The sequence below is a fragment of the Triturus cristatus genome, chromosome 6 (genome assembly GCF_964204655.1).
Source record: "Triturus cristatus chromosome 6, aTriCri1.1, whole genome shotgun sequence".
Taxonomy (NCBI): Eukaryota; Metazoa; Chordata; class Amphibia; order Caudata; family Salamandridae; genus Triturus; species Triturus cristatus.
Genome location: NC_140589.1, coordinates 1,247,124,156 through 1,247,142,551, shown reverse-complemented (window position 1 = coordinate 1,247,142,551; position 18,396 = coordinate 1,247,124,156). Strand labels below are relative to the sequence as shown.

The 18,396-nt window shown below is 48.7% G+C and overlaps 1 protein-coding gene across 1 annotated transcript in view; it reads right to left on the bottom strand.

Moving 5' to 3' along the window:
• Positions 1–18,396, bottom strand: part of LTBP1 (latent transforming growth factor beta binding protein 1) — a 1,238,788-nt gene that overhangs the window by 26,941 nt on the left and 1,193,451 nt on the right. Inside the window, exon 34 of the mRNA XM_085612185.1 lies at positions 416–538. Coding sequence (XP_085468311.1) covers positions 416–538 — 123 coding nt within the window. The remainder of the gene's footprint in view (positions 1–415; positions 539–18,396) is intronic.

Below are 18,396 nucleotides of genomic sequence, written 5' to 3'. Positions count from 1 at the left end.
AAACCTCAACTTCCTATTTTCTGACCATTGGGTTTAGGGATGGCACATTGAAAGGAAGTACGTTCTGTTTCTGGCTTCATGATCCCTATGGATATAGCTTTCAAAGGCTGAGATTCAAAAGCAAGGCAATGATAGCAGGCAATGCTTCTACCAACTCTTAATTGCCAGCCCACTATGAGTTAAAGGTAGCATGCCGTGCATTGTTTTATGTTATGTTAGTAATCCTTATATAGCACCTAATTCCATCGGTCTCTTAGCGCTTGTCCAAGGGTTAGTCACCTAGCACCATCTAATACTTGCCAGAAACATTACAAGGATTCTCCCAAAACTATAGTTCAAGAATACATGTGACATGGGCATTGAGCTGTGCCACAGATGATGTTTCAGTCTTTTATCTCATGGAAAATGTACTTACGGTCCTGGATGAAGTGTGGCTCTTGTTCAGGCTCATAATGGTCTTCAAAGCCTACCAGAGCATCCCGTCCGTAAGGTCTCCTGGATCCCGTAACTGGAATGTTGCACAGGTGGGCGTAATCCTCTGTCGGGACAAGAGAAGATTCCAGTTATCACTAGCCATGTGAAACAGTGATAGCACAAATCTGGTTTACACCAGTTAAGCCAACTATTCCTCTCAACTTTGTTCCCTTGTGCAAAATCTTCATTTCAATCAAGGCTTGTGCCACAGTTTGAGTGTCAGGTTCAGACCAATTTCCTGCATTTGCAACATTTGTGTTTATTTTGTTGTAGGTACAGCATAGCTCTTCCGTGTCACTCCATTGCCCCTTCTGAATGAATAAATAAATAAGGATTTATTTTCATATATTAGGGCTATCTCACTTAGAACAGCCGAGTCTGGATCCTTGACAGAATTTCAGAATGGTCAGAGTGTGTCAAGTATTTGCATTTAGATCAATTGTATGCAAAGTTATCTGATGTGGATAACTTAAAAATCTAACAAAGATCAGGGATACCTAGACCTGTGTTGAACACCCCTGACATACACAAGTTAAGGCAAAAAAGGGTCTTGCAAATAGAATTCCTTTGGATACAGCAAGCCTCTGAGGCCCAGCCCTTGCAGTGACTGATCGTGGTACTGCTTATAGAATATCAAATGCTTATCTGAACAGGTCATTTTCTGGTTTCTCCTAAAAAAGAGGTTGTGAAGTACAGCTCTCAGTGGTGAGCTGATCTCTGAGGGGTGGTCATTTGCCGTGATTAGGAAACACATACAGCCTCATGCATCAAGCCAAAATCCAGTCGGTAAAATACCGATTCGCTAATAGCTTCCGGTATTGAGTTAAAAATACCCAATCCCAATGCATCAACCCAAAAGCAAAAATCGCTATTTAAGGAATCCTTAAATAGCGATTCCTTAAATAGCGATAGCATTTAAGGAATCCCAAATAGAGATTCCTTAATTTAAGGAATCTCAATTTGGGATTCCTTAAATGCAATGCATGAAAGTTAAAAAATTAGCGAATTCGCTAATAGGGGGAGCAAATTACCATGAAGATGAACTGCATGGTAATTTGCTAAAAGTTTGAAAAATGCACCTTTGTGCATTTTTCAAAGTTTCATGTTGCGCACACACATGCCCTTAGAGCATGTGTGTGTGCAACATATGTGCACATATCAATTTCAGGGGTGCAAGAGGGTGTCATTTTGACACCCTTGCACCCTTGAAATTGCATGAGCAATTTGCGAGAACCTACTGATACTCGCTATTTGCTCATGCAATCTCCAATTCATTCCTATGGGCCTGGAGGCCCATAGGAATGATTGGGATGGCATTCCTTAATTGCTACTCGCAATTTGCTAGTAGCAATTAAGGAAAGTTATTAGCGATTCCTTATTTTTCGCTAATAAGGAATCGCAAATGGCATTGTTGATGCATGTGCCCCACTGTCCTCTATCTTGAATCACTGTCGTAGTATATCATGTGATGATGACTAGCATTACAGTTTCCTGTCCTAAATAAAGAAGTGCAAGTTTACTCTAACCAACAAATAACGTCCCCAGAGACTTTTCCCAGAATCATGCTTAGTCAAGGACACTCTAACTGTCCCAGGCTATTGATGTAAAATGTTTCAACTAGCATGCTTGAATAAAACTGAGAACGCCTAAAACCCATGTAATATTACTATAAGAGAATTGTTATATTGTATGCTGTAGTAAAATTTTCCTCTTTCTTATTCCTTATTGGTGCATACCTGAGAACCATGTACTTGTGTAGAATGTACGAACATCTTTGTTTAAAGTCCTATAAAAGGACATGCATTTCTCTGTACCTCAAAACACCCGATTCCCCATCTTTAGAAGGCAAATCTATGCTGAATTTCATACAAAACTACAATAGGTTCTTGGTACTTACGAACTGTACACTCTGCTGCTAAACTTATTGATTACATTTTTCTTGTACCTTGCTTGTTAATCCCTTGTATACAACTTATAAAACAAATCATAAATGGTGTCTTTCAGTCTTGAAGAATGTCTCAATATTGATTATTTAACTTGATCACTGAGCATCATTGATGGGTCCAATTGGGGAGCACCAAAGTCTGTATTGGGACTACACAGCTCCTGGTCCTAGCCAGTGGTGCACTTTCGTTATGATCATTTAAGACAAGTTACAAGCTGTAAAATAGCACAGATGAACGTAAAAGCAGAAGTGATGCATAAAGTCGGCCACTGCTACTTTTCACATTTTGCATCATTAACGGTTTCAACAAATCTGTGGGGTATGCAAAATTAAAAAGGAAAGGGAGGATGAAGTTTGGATTAAACTAAGGGAATCTGCTGTACATGGTAATATTAAAGACTTTTGGGCAATAATTGGGAAGGGATGTGGTACGCGCCATACCCCCACCCCCATTCCTATACCAGAAGAGGTATGGTCCTCTCATATCCGAGAGCTCTATGCAGGGAACGGGACTACAGGTATTGATAATTCCATATATGCTGCCTCTGAAGACCTGGTTTTCCTTCCCTCAGAGAAAGAAATCGAGACGGCTATAAAAAATATGCGGCCCTCTGGGGCCATGGGACCGGATGAGCTTCCTATGACGGTCCTCAAACAAGATCCCTTAAGTTGGAGCAAAATTTTGTACCCCTTGTTTAAGGCGTGCCATCTCTCCAAATTTGTTCCTGCGTCCTGGAGAGGAAGTATTTTGGTCCCTATCTTTAAAAAGGGTATAAGGGATAGCCCTAGTAATTACCGCCTGATTGCACTCCTCGACTCCATCGGAAAGGTCTTTGCGAAATGTCTCCTTAGATCTCTTTCTGATTGGGTCGAGGACGGCAATATTTTGCCGTTTGAACAGACTGGTTTCCGAAGGGAGCATGGTACGCTAGATAACCTGTCCGCCCTTCAGGTGATCACAGATAAATATGTCCAGGTGAGAGGAGGAGTGGTATATGCCGCCTTCATTGATTTCTCCACAGCGTTCGATAAAGTAGATCGTGGAACGCTGTGGAGAAAACTGGCGACGCTTGGTGTCCCTACCCCCCTGTTGGAACTGGTGCGGGCTCTGCACACTGAGACCTGGTGCAGGGTCTTAATGGGGGGCGAAAGGGGGCTTTCGGCCAAAATACCATCTCGGAATGGCCTTAAACAAGGCTGCTTATTGGCACCCCTTTTGTTCTCCTTATATACGGCTGACCTCCCTGTTGCCGTGTCTGCCAGTGAGGGGATTGCCCCGATGATAGGAGGGACTCCAATATCCTGCCTGATGTATGCCGATGATGTTCTGATTCTTGACTTGACTCCAATTGGTCTTGCAAATCGGCTACAGGCTCTACAGGCCTTCGCTGGTGAGCATTACATGAAGATTAATATTACCAAAAGTAAAGTGATGTGTATAGCTGGTAAGAAGAAGTGCCGCTCGACAAATTACGGTTGGGCTATTGGAGGGCATAGATTGGAGGTCGTAACTTCCTATACTTTTTTGGGAAAAATATTTTCGGCCAATATGAGTGAGAAACTCCATATAGAGCACTGCTCCCGCAAAGCTCTTGCCCATGGCAATGGGTTAAAGTCCTTATACCAGGCAACGGGGAAAAGACATTTTTCCAGTCTTCTAGAAGTTTTTAGAGTAAAAATCCCCGCAACTATCTTGTATGGTATTGAATTAATAGAGGTGAAAAACTGGGACTTCTGCCATAAGATTGAGGGGAAACTCTTAAGATCCCTCTCGACTCTAAACAATGCTTGCCCACTAGCCGCCTGTAGGCTTGACTTTGGACTCAGGAGTTCCTGGGTTCAGGGTCTATGCGCCCTAATAAGATGGGTGGCCAGTTTGGCTAGAGCGGGTGATGGCACCCTGCGAGTTCTCCTCAAAAATGAACTTTTGGGCAATTTTAAAGAGTTCTCTAAACTCGTAAGCAACTTTAGAAGGGCTGTAAAGATACTGAAACTTGATGAAAGTGTTCTATTCTCCTACTCCTCCACGCAGTTAAAACATGTCCTCAAGGAGGCTTCGTGGGAGTTTTGTTTCCTCTCCGATAAAAAATCAGTTGGTGATAAAAGGAATGTGGAACCTCTCATCTCCTCCTATAGGTTGAAACAGCCACAACCCTATGCCCTATGGAATCTACCGCATGGGATACGTAGGTTTTGGTTTTTGTTACGCTATGATTTAATTCCACTTAATCTACTGTTATCTAAATGGCATGGCACTTCTGCTTTGTGCAATTTATGTAAACTGAACACCCAGGACTGTATGCATGTATTATTGATTTGTCCTATGTTACGTAATTTGCGCAATCGATGGCTAAAAGTAATTTGTATCCGCCTTAGCATTGTCACTTTAAAGGATTTCCTTCATGCACTTTATTGTCCTCCGAACGAAATGTTCTGTTCTTATATTTTTAACTTTTTTAAAGGATTTTTAGCTATTTATTAATATCCCTGGTGATATTTTGTCTGTCCGGCCTTGTTAGATTGATTTTTTGATGTATAGCTATTGCGGATTGAATTTTGTTTTTAAATTCTTGTATTTTCTCTGTATTTGTTGCTGTGTATTGTATATGTTTATGTGGCCCTCTTGAGAGCCAAAACATAATAAATAAATTTGAATTTGATTTGTGGGGTATGCACATTTTCCCAATAGTTATAAGAGACATCTCAGGGTAGCAAAGTGGGCATTCCCATAGGGAATATCAGGTAATCGGGCAATGCAATGCAGATAGCAAGTAGAAATCTTAAAGTTTCACATTTGTGAGTACACACAAACATTTGCAATGCCTTTTCTGCACTTCCATTCACGGTCTTACGTAAGCCTCAACGACTCCAGTGTAAGTGATTCTGACTAAGCCTGGGCAAAGCACTAAGCTACGCTCGCGTAGTTTGCGAAGTTCGCGCTACTTCGCACTACGCGAATTGCACATAGCACAGTGCGAACACGCGTAGCATAGTGTTGCGTAGTGCTGCGGTCATTTTTTGCTTGCTCGTGGTCCTCAACGTCAAGTTGGCGACCGCGAGCAAGCAAAATGACATCCCGGCGAGACTTTTTCCTTGTTCGTGATCAGTAACATCAAGTTGGCGATCGCGAGCATGGAAAATAAACCTCCCGGCGAGATTCCCAACGCGGGGAGGTCAGGTTTCTCATAGCGAGTGGGCGCATATGCTCGCGACCGCTCGCGACCGCTCGCGATGAGAAACTACCAGTTCGCGTTGAGAAAGCTGCCGCTCGAGTAAAAATCTACTCGAGCAGCAGAAAACTACAGCTCGCACTGTGCAAGATGCCATTTTCAATGATTGCACAGTGCCGGTTGCGTGTCCGCACTGTGCAATCATTGAAAACGACATCTGGCACAGTGTGAACAAGGTACTACGCAGTTCGCGAAGTGCTACGCGTAGCTCGCGTAGTGCGAACTGCACTTTGCGTAGCTTCTAGTACGCCCAGGGTTAATTCTGACGGTGCAGCAAAGGATTTGGAATGCAACCGTTCTAATGGAGATGTCGGGAAAAAACGAAAGACATGGCATGGAAAATTAGCTTAAATATGAAATTTGCAAGATGCCCTCAACCTTTGCATCTATGGATTTTTGAAAAATCCGGCGAATTCTCTGAGACACAGTTTGTAAAATTTGCAAGATAACTATGTCTTGTGGGAGTCTTGTGTGTTTGAGAATCTCCAAACAGTTCATAATTATTTGCTTTGAGCAAGCACACCTTTATTTATTGGAAATGTACAACAGTTTGATGCCTCAGTAGAGCGTGCCTACCACCCATTTGCATCATGCACTGTATAATACACACTTCGCAGAAGCAGGCCTTCACTTGTTTCTTTTGTGTGCTCCTGTGTATGTTAGCAATGCCGTCCCAAGGACCCTGCTCCCCAGAACTAGACTCCAAATTTTGCTGAGGCTGGAGGGCAAGCTAGTGTCACAGGCCTCAGATCTCAGGAGGAGGCAGACGTGTAACTGGCTTCAGTTCTCAGGGGGAAGCAGGAGTGTAACTGGCTCCAGATCTCAGGGGGAAGCAGGAGTGTAACTGGCCTCAGATCTCAGGAGGAGGCAGACGTGTAACTGGCTTCAGATCTCAGGAGGAGGCAGGAGTGTAACTGGCTTCAGATCTCAGGAGGAGGCAGGAGTGTAACTGGCTTCAGATCTCAGGGGAAAGCAGGAGCGTAACTGGCTTCAGATCTCAGGAGGAGGCAGGAGTGTAACTGGCTTCAGATCTCAGGAGGAGGCAGGAGTGTAACTGGCCTCAGATCTCAGGAGGAGGCAGGATCTCAGGAGGAGGCAGGAGTGTAACTGGCTTCAGATCTCAGGAGGAGGCAGGAGTGTAACTGGCTTCAGATCTCAGGGGAAAGCAGGAGCGTAACTGGCCCGCGTCCGCACCTGGTCCGCGCCCAGCGCCAGGACCCCTGGCCCCCGAGGATGCCAGCCCACACGACGGACTTACGACTCCACCACTCTCTACGCACTCAACGCCGGCCGAAACCCCGCCTGCTACCGAGCCACCCCGAGACGCACCCACGGACCCTTCACCTGCCAAGCCTGCAAGTTCTCCTGCATCTGGACCTGCACCGCTCCCGCCAAACCGAGCCCCAGCAACCACCGCCTGAAGTGCATCCTGCTCAACACCCGATCCGTCCACAGGCACGCCATCGAACTCTGAAACCTGCTCGACACTACAGCACCAGACGTCGCCTTCCTCACGGAAACCTGGATGAACGCCTCCTCAGCGCCCAACCTCGCCATTGCCATACCGGACGGATACAAGATCACCCGGAGAGACCGCGTCAACCAGACAGGAGGAGGCATCGCCATCGTACACAACAACACTATCCGCATCTCGACCAACTCCGACGACACCTTCACCGCCGCCGAACACCTCCACTTCCAGATACACACCGACCCCAAGACGACCCTCAGAGGCACTCTCATCTACAGACCCCGGGGATCTCGCACACAATTCAGCGAAGACATCGCAGACTTCATCAGCCCGCACGCTCTCCCCTCCGCCGACTACATCCTCCTAGGGGACCTCAACTTCCACCTGGAGAACAACAATGACAACAATACCACCACCCTGCTGCACAACCTCGCCAACCTCGGACTCAAGCAACTGGTGAACACCCCGACCCACTACGCCGGCCACACGCTTGACCCCGTCTTCTCTTCCAGCAAGCACATCTCCTTCAGCCACTCCACCGGACTTCATCGGACTGAGCACAGCTGCGTCCACTTCAGCTTCAGAAGAACCACGACCCACCACCACCTGCAACAGGTCCCTCGCCGGAGCTGGAACAAGATCACCGCCGAGCAGCTCACCGCCTCCCTCAACCAGAACCCTCCCACCAGCACAACGGACCCCAACAAAGCAGCCAGCAACCTCACACAGTGGCTGACTGCCTGAGCTGATGACCTCGCACCACTGAAGAACCCTCCCAGCAGACCCGGCAGCAAGAAAACCCCCTGGTTCACCGACGAACTCAAGGACTCCAAGAAGAACTGCCGCACCCTCGAGAAAGCCTGGCGCCACGACCAGACCACAGACAACAGGACCGCCCTCAAGCACGCCACCCGCAAGCACCACCAGCTGATCCGCGCCACCAAGAAGACAGCACTCAAAGAACGACTGGACAACAACGCCCACGACAGCAAGGAACTCTTCAGCATCGTCAAAGAGTTTTCCAACCCCAGCGCCAGAAACAACGACATCACCCCCTCGCAAGACCTCTGCGACTCACTCGCCTCCTTCTTCCACCGCAAGATCGCCGACATACACAACAACTTCGGCACACAGACCACGCACACAACCACCAAACCAACGCCCGCCACCACCACCCTCTGCAACTGGCCCCGGTCAGCACCGAAGACACCACCCGCACGATGAACACCATCCACTCCGGATCCCCTACCGACCCCTGCCCCCACCACGTCTTCAACAAGGCCGACGCCATCATCGCACCCCATCTCCGGGACATCATCAACGCCTCCTTCCACACCGCCACCTTCCCGGAGAGCTGGAAGCACGCCGAGCTCAGCGCCCTCCTGAAGAAACCAACAGCGGACCCCACCGACCTCAAGAACTTCCGCTCCATCTTGCTCCTCCCTTTTCCTGCCAAAGTCATCGAGAAGACCGTCAACAGACAGCTCGCCGCCTTCCTCGAGACGAACGGATCTCTCGACCCCTCACAGTCCGGCTTCCGAGCCAACCACAGCACCGAGACCGCCCTGATCGCAGCCACCGATGACATCAGATCCCTGCTCGACAACGGGGAAACAGCGGCCCTCATCCTCCTGGACCTCTCCGCAGCGTTCGACACCGTCTGCCACCGCACCCTAGTGCAGCGCCTCAGCAACATCGGAATCCAAGGGAAGGCACTGGAGTGGATCATCTCGTTCCTCGCCGGAAGAACCCAGAGAGTCCGCCTCCCCCCGTTCAGAGCCGAAGCCACCGAAGACATCTGCGGCGTACCACAAGGATCATCACTCAGCCCAACCCTCTTCAACGTCTACATGAGCCCCCTCGCTGCCATCGCACGCCAACACAACCTCAACATCATCTCCTACGCCGACGATACCCAGCTTATCCTCTACCTCACCAACGACCCCGACACCGCCAGAGCCAGTCTACACGAGGGGATGAAAGACGTTGCCAAGTGGATAAAGAACAGCCGCCTGAAACTGAACTCAGACAAGATGGAAGTCCTCATCCTGGGATCATCGCCCTCTGCCTGGGACGTTTCCTGGTGGCCCCCTGCCCTGGGCACCACTCCCAAACCAACGGACCACGCACGCAACCTCGGCTTCATCCTGGACTCCTCCCTCTCGATGACCAGACAAGTCAACGCCGTCTCCTCTTCATGCTTCAACACCCTGCGCATGCTCCCCAAGATCTTCCGATGGATCCCCACTGAAACCAGGAAGACCGTCACCCAGGCACTCGTAACCAGCCGACTGGACTACGGGAACACCCTCTACGCCGGAACCACAGCCAAACTTCAAAAAAGACTCCAACGCATCCAGAACGAATCCGCACGACACATCCTGGACATCCGACGACACAACCACATCTCCGGCCACCTGAAAGACCTGCACTGGCTCCCCGTCAGCAAGAGAATCACGTTCAGGATCCTCACCCACGCACACAAGGCTCTCCACGACCTGGGCCCAAAGTACCTCAACGACCGCCTGACCTTCTACACGCCCACCCGCCAACTACGATCAACCAGCCACGCCCTCGCCTCCGTACCACGCATCCGCCGAGCCACCGCCGGAGGAAGATCCTTCTCCTACCTGGCAGCCAAGACTTGGAACTCCCTCCCCATCCACCTTCGGCTGACCCAGAACCACCTCTCCTTCAGGAAGCAGCTCAAGACCTGGCTGTTCGAGCAGTGACGGACCCCTCCCCCCCAGCGCCTTGAGACCCTCCCGGGTGAGTAGTGCGCTATACAAATGCCTTGATTGATTGATTGATTGAGGAGGCAAGATCTCAGGAGGAGGCAGGAGTGTAACTGGCTTCAGATCTCAGGAGGAGGCAGGAGTGTAACTGGCTTCAGATCTCAGGGGAAAGCAGGAGCGTAACTGGCTCCAGATCTCAGGAGGAGGCAGGATCTCAGGAGGAGGCAGGAGTGTAACTGGCTTCAGATCTCAGGAGAAGGCAGGAGTGTAACTGGCTTCAGATATTAGCAGGAGACAAAGGTGAAAATGACTTCTGATCTCAGGAGAAAACATGGAAAAAGTTATGTAGGTGTCTTTGGATATAAACAGGAAACAGGGTATAAACTGGCTTCAGGTCTCATGAGGAGACAGGGCTGCTAATGACTCCAGAGATGAGGAGGCCACGTGGGTGCAAATGGCTTCTGATACCACGAGGAGACGTGATGAATGGAAAAACATTCCTTGATAGAGGGAGAGAGGAAGGTGTGGACAAAGAACAGTTGTTGCATTCACAATTAACCAATTATACAGTGTACATTTGCATTGGCATACCATTAAAGAACACCTTTCACAGGAGTATTTGAAAGTATTATAATAAATTAAATGAGTAGAGGCTATATTCTTTCAGAACACATATTTAAACTTTCATGTACTATAATTCTGCTTTAGTCTTGTTTACATTTTGTACACAATTGCGTCAGTAGGTGGGATAGCTGTATATTACTAGTATGATCTTGATCACAGATTTTACAAAGTGGAAGGGCTGCAAACACCTGGTATGCCCCCTATGTAAATATGGCTGCGGGCTTATTCAAGGCTAAGTGTAGTCACATTAGCTATAATGGCATTAGGTTTGCAACAGAAGAAGCATCCCTCTGGTCAAACGTCAATGTGGTCTGTGCAGATGGGCATTTCTGAGGTTGTCAGATGCTGTCTGCAGCAGAATTAACTAAGATACGTCTTCTCTAAATAACAGACGGAATATAGAAGAGAAGAGTCCATGTGCTTATAGAAAATGTGAGTGGTCCAATTATAATCTGTGGATTCCATCCATTTCAGAGAACCAAACCTTTGCAAAGTGTTACAATAGAAATGTTCATTGCCTTATGTAAGTTAGCATTCGCTGCGCCATTTTCTTTCCAGGCGCCATTTTAGGTTGTTGAAAACTGATCTAGTTCAATTCAGAGAAATGCTTCACTCTTTGTATTCTCTACTGTCCGACCGACTCTTCATTTGGTATGGAAGGCTGAGAGGTGATCATTAGTGACCCGGGTGACCACCCCCAACCCCGGACTAAGAAACTGCACACCAACACCACGAATCCCAATACAAACATTTTGCCTGATGTCGCACAAGCAGGAAAATCAACAGACATGCGTGGCCAGAAAATGGAGACTCAGTCAAACAGCAATGCAATCACCAACACAAAACACCATACAAACAAAATCCGAGACAACCCTTAGGATGAGTCCTAGCTGCTCCTCACTGGACAATCCGTAGCACACAGCCTGGAAGACCAAATCCAAGAGAAGAAGGTGTGCCATGCGCCAACAAAGGAAAGAGAGGGAGAGAGCAAGGGAGAGAGACGGACTGAGGTTGCACAAGCAGCTCAAGGCCTCTCGGGCACCTTGCTCCACATGCCAACATGTGTGTGTGCATTGCCATCCGTACACCATGAGCCCAAGGCCATATCCCAATCTCAGCGCTAAAGCCACATCACATTCAGAAAACGCAAATAGTAGTCAGACAAACATCAGGGATGAAAGCTCCATTCTTCCAATGCAGAAGGCGGGAGGACACCTGCACCTCTGACCTTGGTCCAGAACGCGCCTGGAACACCCTGAGAGAGATGCCATGGCAGAGGGGGACGACTCACACACCGTGCATTCCACAAATGAACTATTCGACTCATCCACACTCCACACACAGAAGCCATTGCCTGTGGTACCCCTGCATGGGATGCCCTTGACACTCACGGAAACAGCAACCCACTCTCCCCAGCAATGCACACACTTTCGAATCATTGCTCAGAGCTGTGGCATATCCTCCACATAACTGCCGCAGTTCAGAAGAGTGCTGGTTCCATGAGATGCACCAACGCAATGGCAGGCCATACCGGGCACATGCACAACCCCCGTCACGTGGAACAGTACTGTGCATGTATGCTGAATTTACTGGGCGCAGTGTCACTGGCAGTGCTGCGGATCAGTTACAAGCTTAGCTTCCGCATTGCCACCGTCACCTGCGTCCAGCCCTGGTTCCACTGCCGAACATGCACATTCGAGTGTCCCATGGATGTCTGCCTATCCAACACAACTGTTGATGAATTGTACTATGGCTTGTGTCTGCACCCCCTGTTGGATCACGAACAGGAGTGTAACCGAGACAGCCGTGCATGGGATGCCCTGACATACTGCGTATGTATTGGTAGTTGTGCATGGAAAATGGCACAATTCCTCGTGTGCAGTGACCACATCGAGGCACTCCCCTATTGGGCTGTGTTGCAGATTGGTGCAACGGCGTGGGCTGAGCACACCTGCCCGGACCACTTAATGGATTGGCTCACCCTGGTGTTCCTTGAACACCACAACGACGTACTATTGGAACACATTGCACATGAAGCTGCACGGGCATTCATGGACGAGTAACTACGTTCCTGCAGCCACATCCGATTGTCACCCACAGCACATGTACCAACAACTTGTTGCATCGTGTGGATTGCTCACATATCCCACCACAACAGAGGACACATCTGCCTTCATCTGGGATCTGGATGTATGTGCGTGGAACAACACGTGTGTACACACACCCTTGCAAGGTGATGCAGGTCCATGCTCGGTGCCACACAGCGTCGTTTGGCAATGTTGCCAATTCGGACACACTGCTGGGGGAGAGCACACACATGGCAATGTAGCACAAGATGTGAACCTGTCGAACCCTCACACCTGATCACTGTCAGCAGAGCAGACAATCGGCGCACTCCAGAGGCAGAGCACTATGCAGATCCCATGGGCAGTGAGTCGTGCCCCCTCACACGGGGCAATGGGCAGACGCCAAACAACACATGACTCATCCAGCAAGGCAAGGTGGGCTGAGAGTGTTGTCATCCATGATGAATGAAGCCCATTTTAGCCCCAACATTTTCTGAACCTCGACATGTACCCATGCTGCGTGTAAGTGTCTTAAGCATGTCCCTGCCTGTTGTGGCCGTTGCCTCGTCCGTACTGACACGCACATGCCAATAAAGTCTATGCAACTCCACTGGTGTCTAACTGTGAGGTGTGTTGTTTGGATTATCCACTCGTGTGCCACAATCAGCATCATCCCTAAACAGGGAGGAACTAACTGATGCATGTGCAATGGGGGTGTGTCCCTTTGGCAAGCTCCACCTCTGTAAGCCAGACATTGTTTTTGGATAGGTGCTGGATGACATGTGCACTTACGTGACTTCAGCAATGTGAGTATGGTATCCAACCTCTGACCATGTGGAACAATGTCATATATCATAACAGAATGTGTCCACACAGATGTGTGTGAGTAGGTATGCGACGTGAACTTCTGGTAGGACACCACTCCTGGCCTGCTTTCGTTTGGGTCAGTCCTACACACAGCCCTATTCAAAACATGGGCGTGTGCCTACGTTGGGGGTTGTGAGATTGTTGTTGATGTGCAATGGGGACACAGCTAGTACTCACCTTCACAGTCATCCAATTGGCCTTGTGTCTCAGGGATACACATGCGCATAGATGTCAGTTACCAGGGTGTACCTTCATGTGCAATCATTGTTCCTACATCCAGCCATACCTTCATACGTGAGTGAACATAGTGATGACACATCTGTGTGATTTAGAATGTTTTATTCACATTCAGGTGATTGACGGAACTGGGGCTGTACATGGCCATCCAAGCCCACATCACATGGAAACCCATTTGCGTGCCAACCAGAGTCCTTTGGGGATTGCACAGTGATTGGGAAGAGGGATAGTGCAGTCCGCAGCAGGATAGCTGTGTAATTGGCCAGCAGTGAAGAAATGGCAGTCCGTGTCGGGGTCCGGGTGAAAGTCGCAGAGTGTTCCGGGGGTCACTAGGAGGTGTTTCCCAGGCCATGATGCATAGGTCATAACCAGGCAGGGACAGGCCATACGGCAGTGATGGCTGCTACTGCCTCCTTCCTCACACAGTAGTTCACAACCCCTTCTTACTCCCCTGATACGGGTTCTGTGTCCGGTGTGTATGGCGGGGTGATGGCTGCATCACTGTGTACCACTGACACATCAGACTGCGAAGGTGATGGGGCAGCATCACTGTGTGCCACGGACACATCAGGGGTCGGAGCTGTGTATGTTGATATTCCCGCTGCAGTCATCTGGGAACGGCTCAGTGGCAGCAATGGCAAGATGAAGTACTGCAGGGCATTGAAGTACCCAGCTACTACTCGCTGGTGTCCATCCGTGTTAGACATCCTTCCAGCATGCATCTGCTCCATGGTCTCCATTGACCTCCGCATCTGTGCCAACTCTGTGCTGTCATGGCTCGTGCCTGTCTGCCCACACAGTTCTTGTGTATGATTCATGGCACCAGCGAGGTTAGCCAAGGTCTGTGGCGGAACATGGTGCGGACAGGGGGTGTCCGATAGGGACTGTACATGGTCCCTGATGTGACTCAGACACCCACGTATGGCATCGAATTTGGCTGCCATGAGCTCGAAACCCACCCACAGCTGTTCAGCCAACTCCACCTGGGAAGACTACACACGTTGTATGTGCTCCATGTATTGGTCGGGGGGTCCTGGGAGACAGCCGTGGTAGTATGTGTTTCCTGCTGTGTGGTCTGTGCAGGTGGTGGGGTCACCTCGAGGCAGCTGGCCTGCCCTGCTCCTGGGGGTGGGATGCAGAGGCTGTCCAGTATCCGTTGGAGGGTATCTTGACATATGTGCAGGTTGTCCTCTACATCATCAATGATGGGGTTTGTGGTCTGCTCTGCAGTAAGTGTTGATTGTCCCTCTGAAATGTTAAGGGGAGATGCAGGTTAACAGAGTTTGTATGTTGTTGATTTGCAGATGTTTACATTCAGACTGCATGCCAATGTACATTGTGACTGTTTTGGGGGAGCTGGCTATTTGATGTCAGTCAGTGTGTTTTTCAAATAAATGATGTATGTGTGGTAGTACCCGTTCATTGTCATCACACTGTGTCAGGCAATGCCAGATGTGAGTGGACAGTTACTACGCACGAGCGGAACCTGTTGTGAGCTCTGTCCTGTGGTGATGGTGTTGCACATTGTACCACATTGCCGTCGTTGCTGATGTCCTGTGATTGCTACGCGTGTGCGTTGCATTGTGGGGGAGTTGCCCCTGCAGCTCTGATTTCATGTGGCCTTCTCCCTTTTAGGCGGAGTGCCTTTGAATTGTGTGCTTTTCGGGGCCTGATTTGCTTTTGACTTGGGTCATATGTGCTCTCAGACAGATTTTGTGGCCTGGGGCATTGTTCGTCCGCTGGGTGTATTGTACGGCATGAGTTGTGTGTGCACGTGGACATGTCAGAGTGTGACCTGCTCCTTTACGGATGAGATCCGCACTGGGCTACCTCCATGTTGATTCGTGGGCCATGTCTTTTTTTTGGCTGCTGCCATGCTATCGGACATGCAGTGTTACTTGCATAGTCAGTGTGGGTCACAGAGCCGCTGCTTTGCTGGATTCAGCACATGTGCATGGGTCGGTTGTGATATTGGTGATAGGGGGGGCCCCTCTGTGCACATTGTGGATGGGGGCCTACTTGGCATTTCTATGTGTGCTGCAGTGTGCCAAGGCAATCAGGGACATGTTCCACGGTCATTGTGGGTGTGTAGTGTGCTACGCATACTTGTACATGTGTGCCATTGTACCCATCTCCCCCCCTCCGCCCCGTCCCTTGTCGTTACTCACCCTGTTGTTGTTGGGTCAGGTCATATCGTGCTGTGTCCAGGCCCCCCCAATCCTTCCACCAACTCCTCACTGCTGACTGTGGCCACCATTTGTTCCAGCTCATCCAGCTCCTCCTGTGTTGCAGGAGGCCCACCTCCAGTCGCCGTTGCTGCCTCCCTGTTGGAGGAAAGCTTATGTTTGGTCTGCCTTTTCAGATCATGCCAGCGCCTCTTTACCTCCTCCAGTGACCTCCTCAACACTCCGACTGCATTGATGTTGGTAACGATGGCCTGCTATATTTCGGTTTGGGTTGCCAGTGCTGCAGTGGAGGTGCCGAACAGTTGTTGATGGTGTTCGGTCACATCCGTGACGAGGATCCAGTCTTCCTGCGGACTGAACCCCCATCTTCCTCTTCCTATTGTCCTTGCCCTTCCCCAAACGCGGGGTTCCTGGCTGGTCCTCCATGGGGCTTGTGGTGTTCGGCTTGTCCTCTGCACTCAGTCCGGGTGCATTGATTGCTGCTACGCAGTTTGAATTGTTTTTTTGGGGGGGGTTCTTGCTTTTATGGTGCTTTTTCCCGCCAGACACGTGGGATTTGCAGGACTGTGGCTGGTCTTCGCTGATTTCTGTACCGCGATTGGCCTCATCACATGATTTTTCACGTTCCCGTCTCGCATTTTTGCGGCGTGGCGTTGATTTTGACACTGACATTTGATGCGTTATCTGATGGCTATCGCATGGTACAGCCTTGTTGTGAATTCCACTTTGACTCAGGGTTATTTTCCCGCGATGGGCTGCGATATTGGAAGTTGCCTTACGCTACTCTTGCGGTAGTTATCACACGTTCTTGTGAATATACCCCTTGGCTTGTTGAAGCTAATGACATCCACACTGCATTGTTAGAGCAGTGTGCTTAGCGGTTAACGACCAGAATATCAAGTACTTAATACTAATAGCTATCTATATCAAGTAGTTAATACTGATGTCTGTCTGTCTGTCTGTCTGTCTGTCTGTCTGTCTGTCTGTCTGTCTGTCTGTCTATCTGTCCGTCCGTCCGTCCGTCTGTCCGTCTGTCTGTCTATTTATCTGCCTATCTATTTATCTAGCTAGCTATCTAGCTATCTTTCTTTCTATCTACAAGATATGTCGCTGTGCTTTAAGAATGGTAAAACTTTACATACCCATACATACTTACCATCTCGATATTTTGGACATCAGTATTTCCTCTAGAATGTTATGGTCGCACAATATTAAAAAAATTCGTATTTGGAGACATACAAGAGTGTTTTGCTATTTGCCAGGAGTAGAGTCACAATGGGGATTAATATGAAAATGCCACAACAACTGGAGACAACATATAGATCATTACATTGAAAAATAAAAATGTAAATCTGTTCATTCCTAGCTCTTCTTTAAGCATGGCTTGGTGCAACTGTGATCCTGATCCACCAGGATGGGAGGTCTAGACTGCAGTTGAATTAATAGAACAATGTGAAAATCAGACTGAAACGATACTGAAAACAAAGAAGAAATAGGACAAAATAACACATCCATTCGCCCAAGGTTACCCACTACTGGTTCAAAAGAAAAAATAACAAGCTTGTATCTTGCAACTTTCGCATAAAATGGAAATTCATGCCTGGAAGGAAGCTAGCACAAGGCTTCATGGAAAGTATTCTAAGGTCTCCTGTTAGGAGGCAGCGTTTCTTAGGCAAGGATATACAGGGAGACCCTTGAGAGAGAGGAATCAGAGAGTACATTTTTGCTTAAAAAGACTTAACGATGTAATCAACCTACATTAATTATGAACCAGGTCTTACAGTTAGCGCCGAAACGCACAGCCTATTAAATTAAAGCTGTCCTGGTCCATGCAGGAATGTCTCCGGCAATGAAGGATGCTCTTGCTGTGAAAGGTTTAGCGTGTGCGTCTTTGGTTCAATTTAATTTTGCATTAATGTGACTCAGAACTGCAGCCAAGTCTGTGGCCAGACAGCACCTGATTGGATGGAGCACGAGGAATGTTTGACTAATGCTTCAAACCCCTGAGGAGCAGGGTGCACGAGCCTCTGAAACTGACTTTCAGTAATTGACACTTTCTCCTTTGCTGGCAACATCTTCAGTCATCAGACATCCTTTGCTGGGAAAGGTCAGTCTGCGTTTCTTTGGTTACTTTTTCTTAGTTGCTACAGTCACCTGCTGCCTGTTGAATGCCTTTTATTCAAATATGGTGAGGTCATATACGTGTTTGCTTGACCGCGCAGAAGAGCTTTAGTGAGTGGTCCCATCAGCACATGATTTCCTAAACATGCAGAACGTTTCGGTAAAAGGTTACGTACTTTGAGGGAATAAAAGACCTTGGGAATCATTTATGGGGTTTTTGCCGTAGGGCAGCGCCTCAGGCTTTGCTGCTGCGCTGCCCTACAGCAAAAGAAAAGGGCAGGAATGGACTGTATCTATTAGATACAGCGCATTCCTGTCCTTTTCGCCTGCGCAGGTGCACAATGGGCTGCCGGGCACCAACAAAGGCACCTTTGCACCATGGTGCAAGGGTGCCTGCGTTGCGGGGATGATTATGTTTGTGCAGGAAGGGAAACCTTACT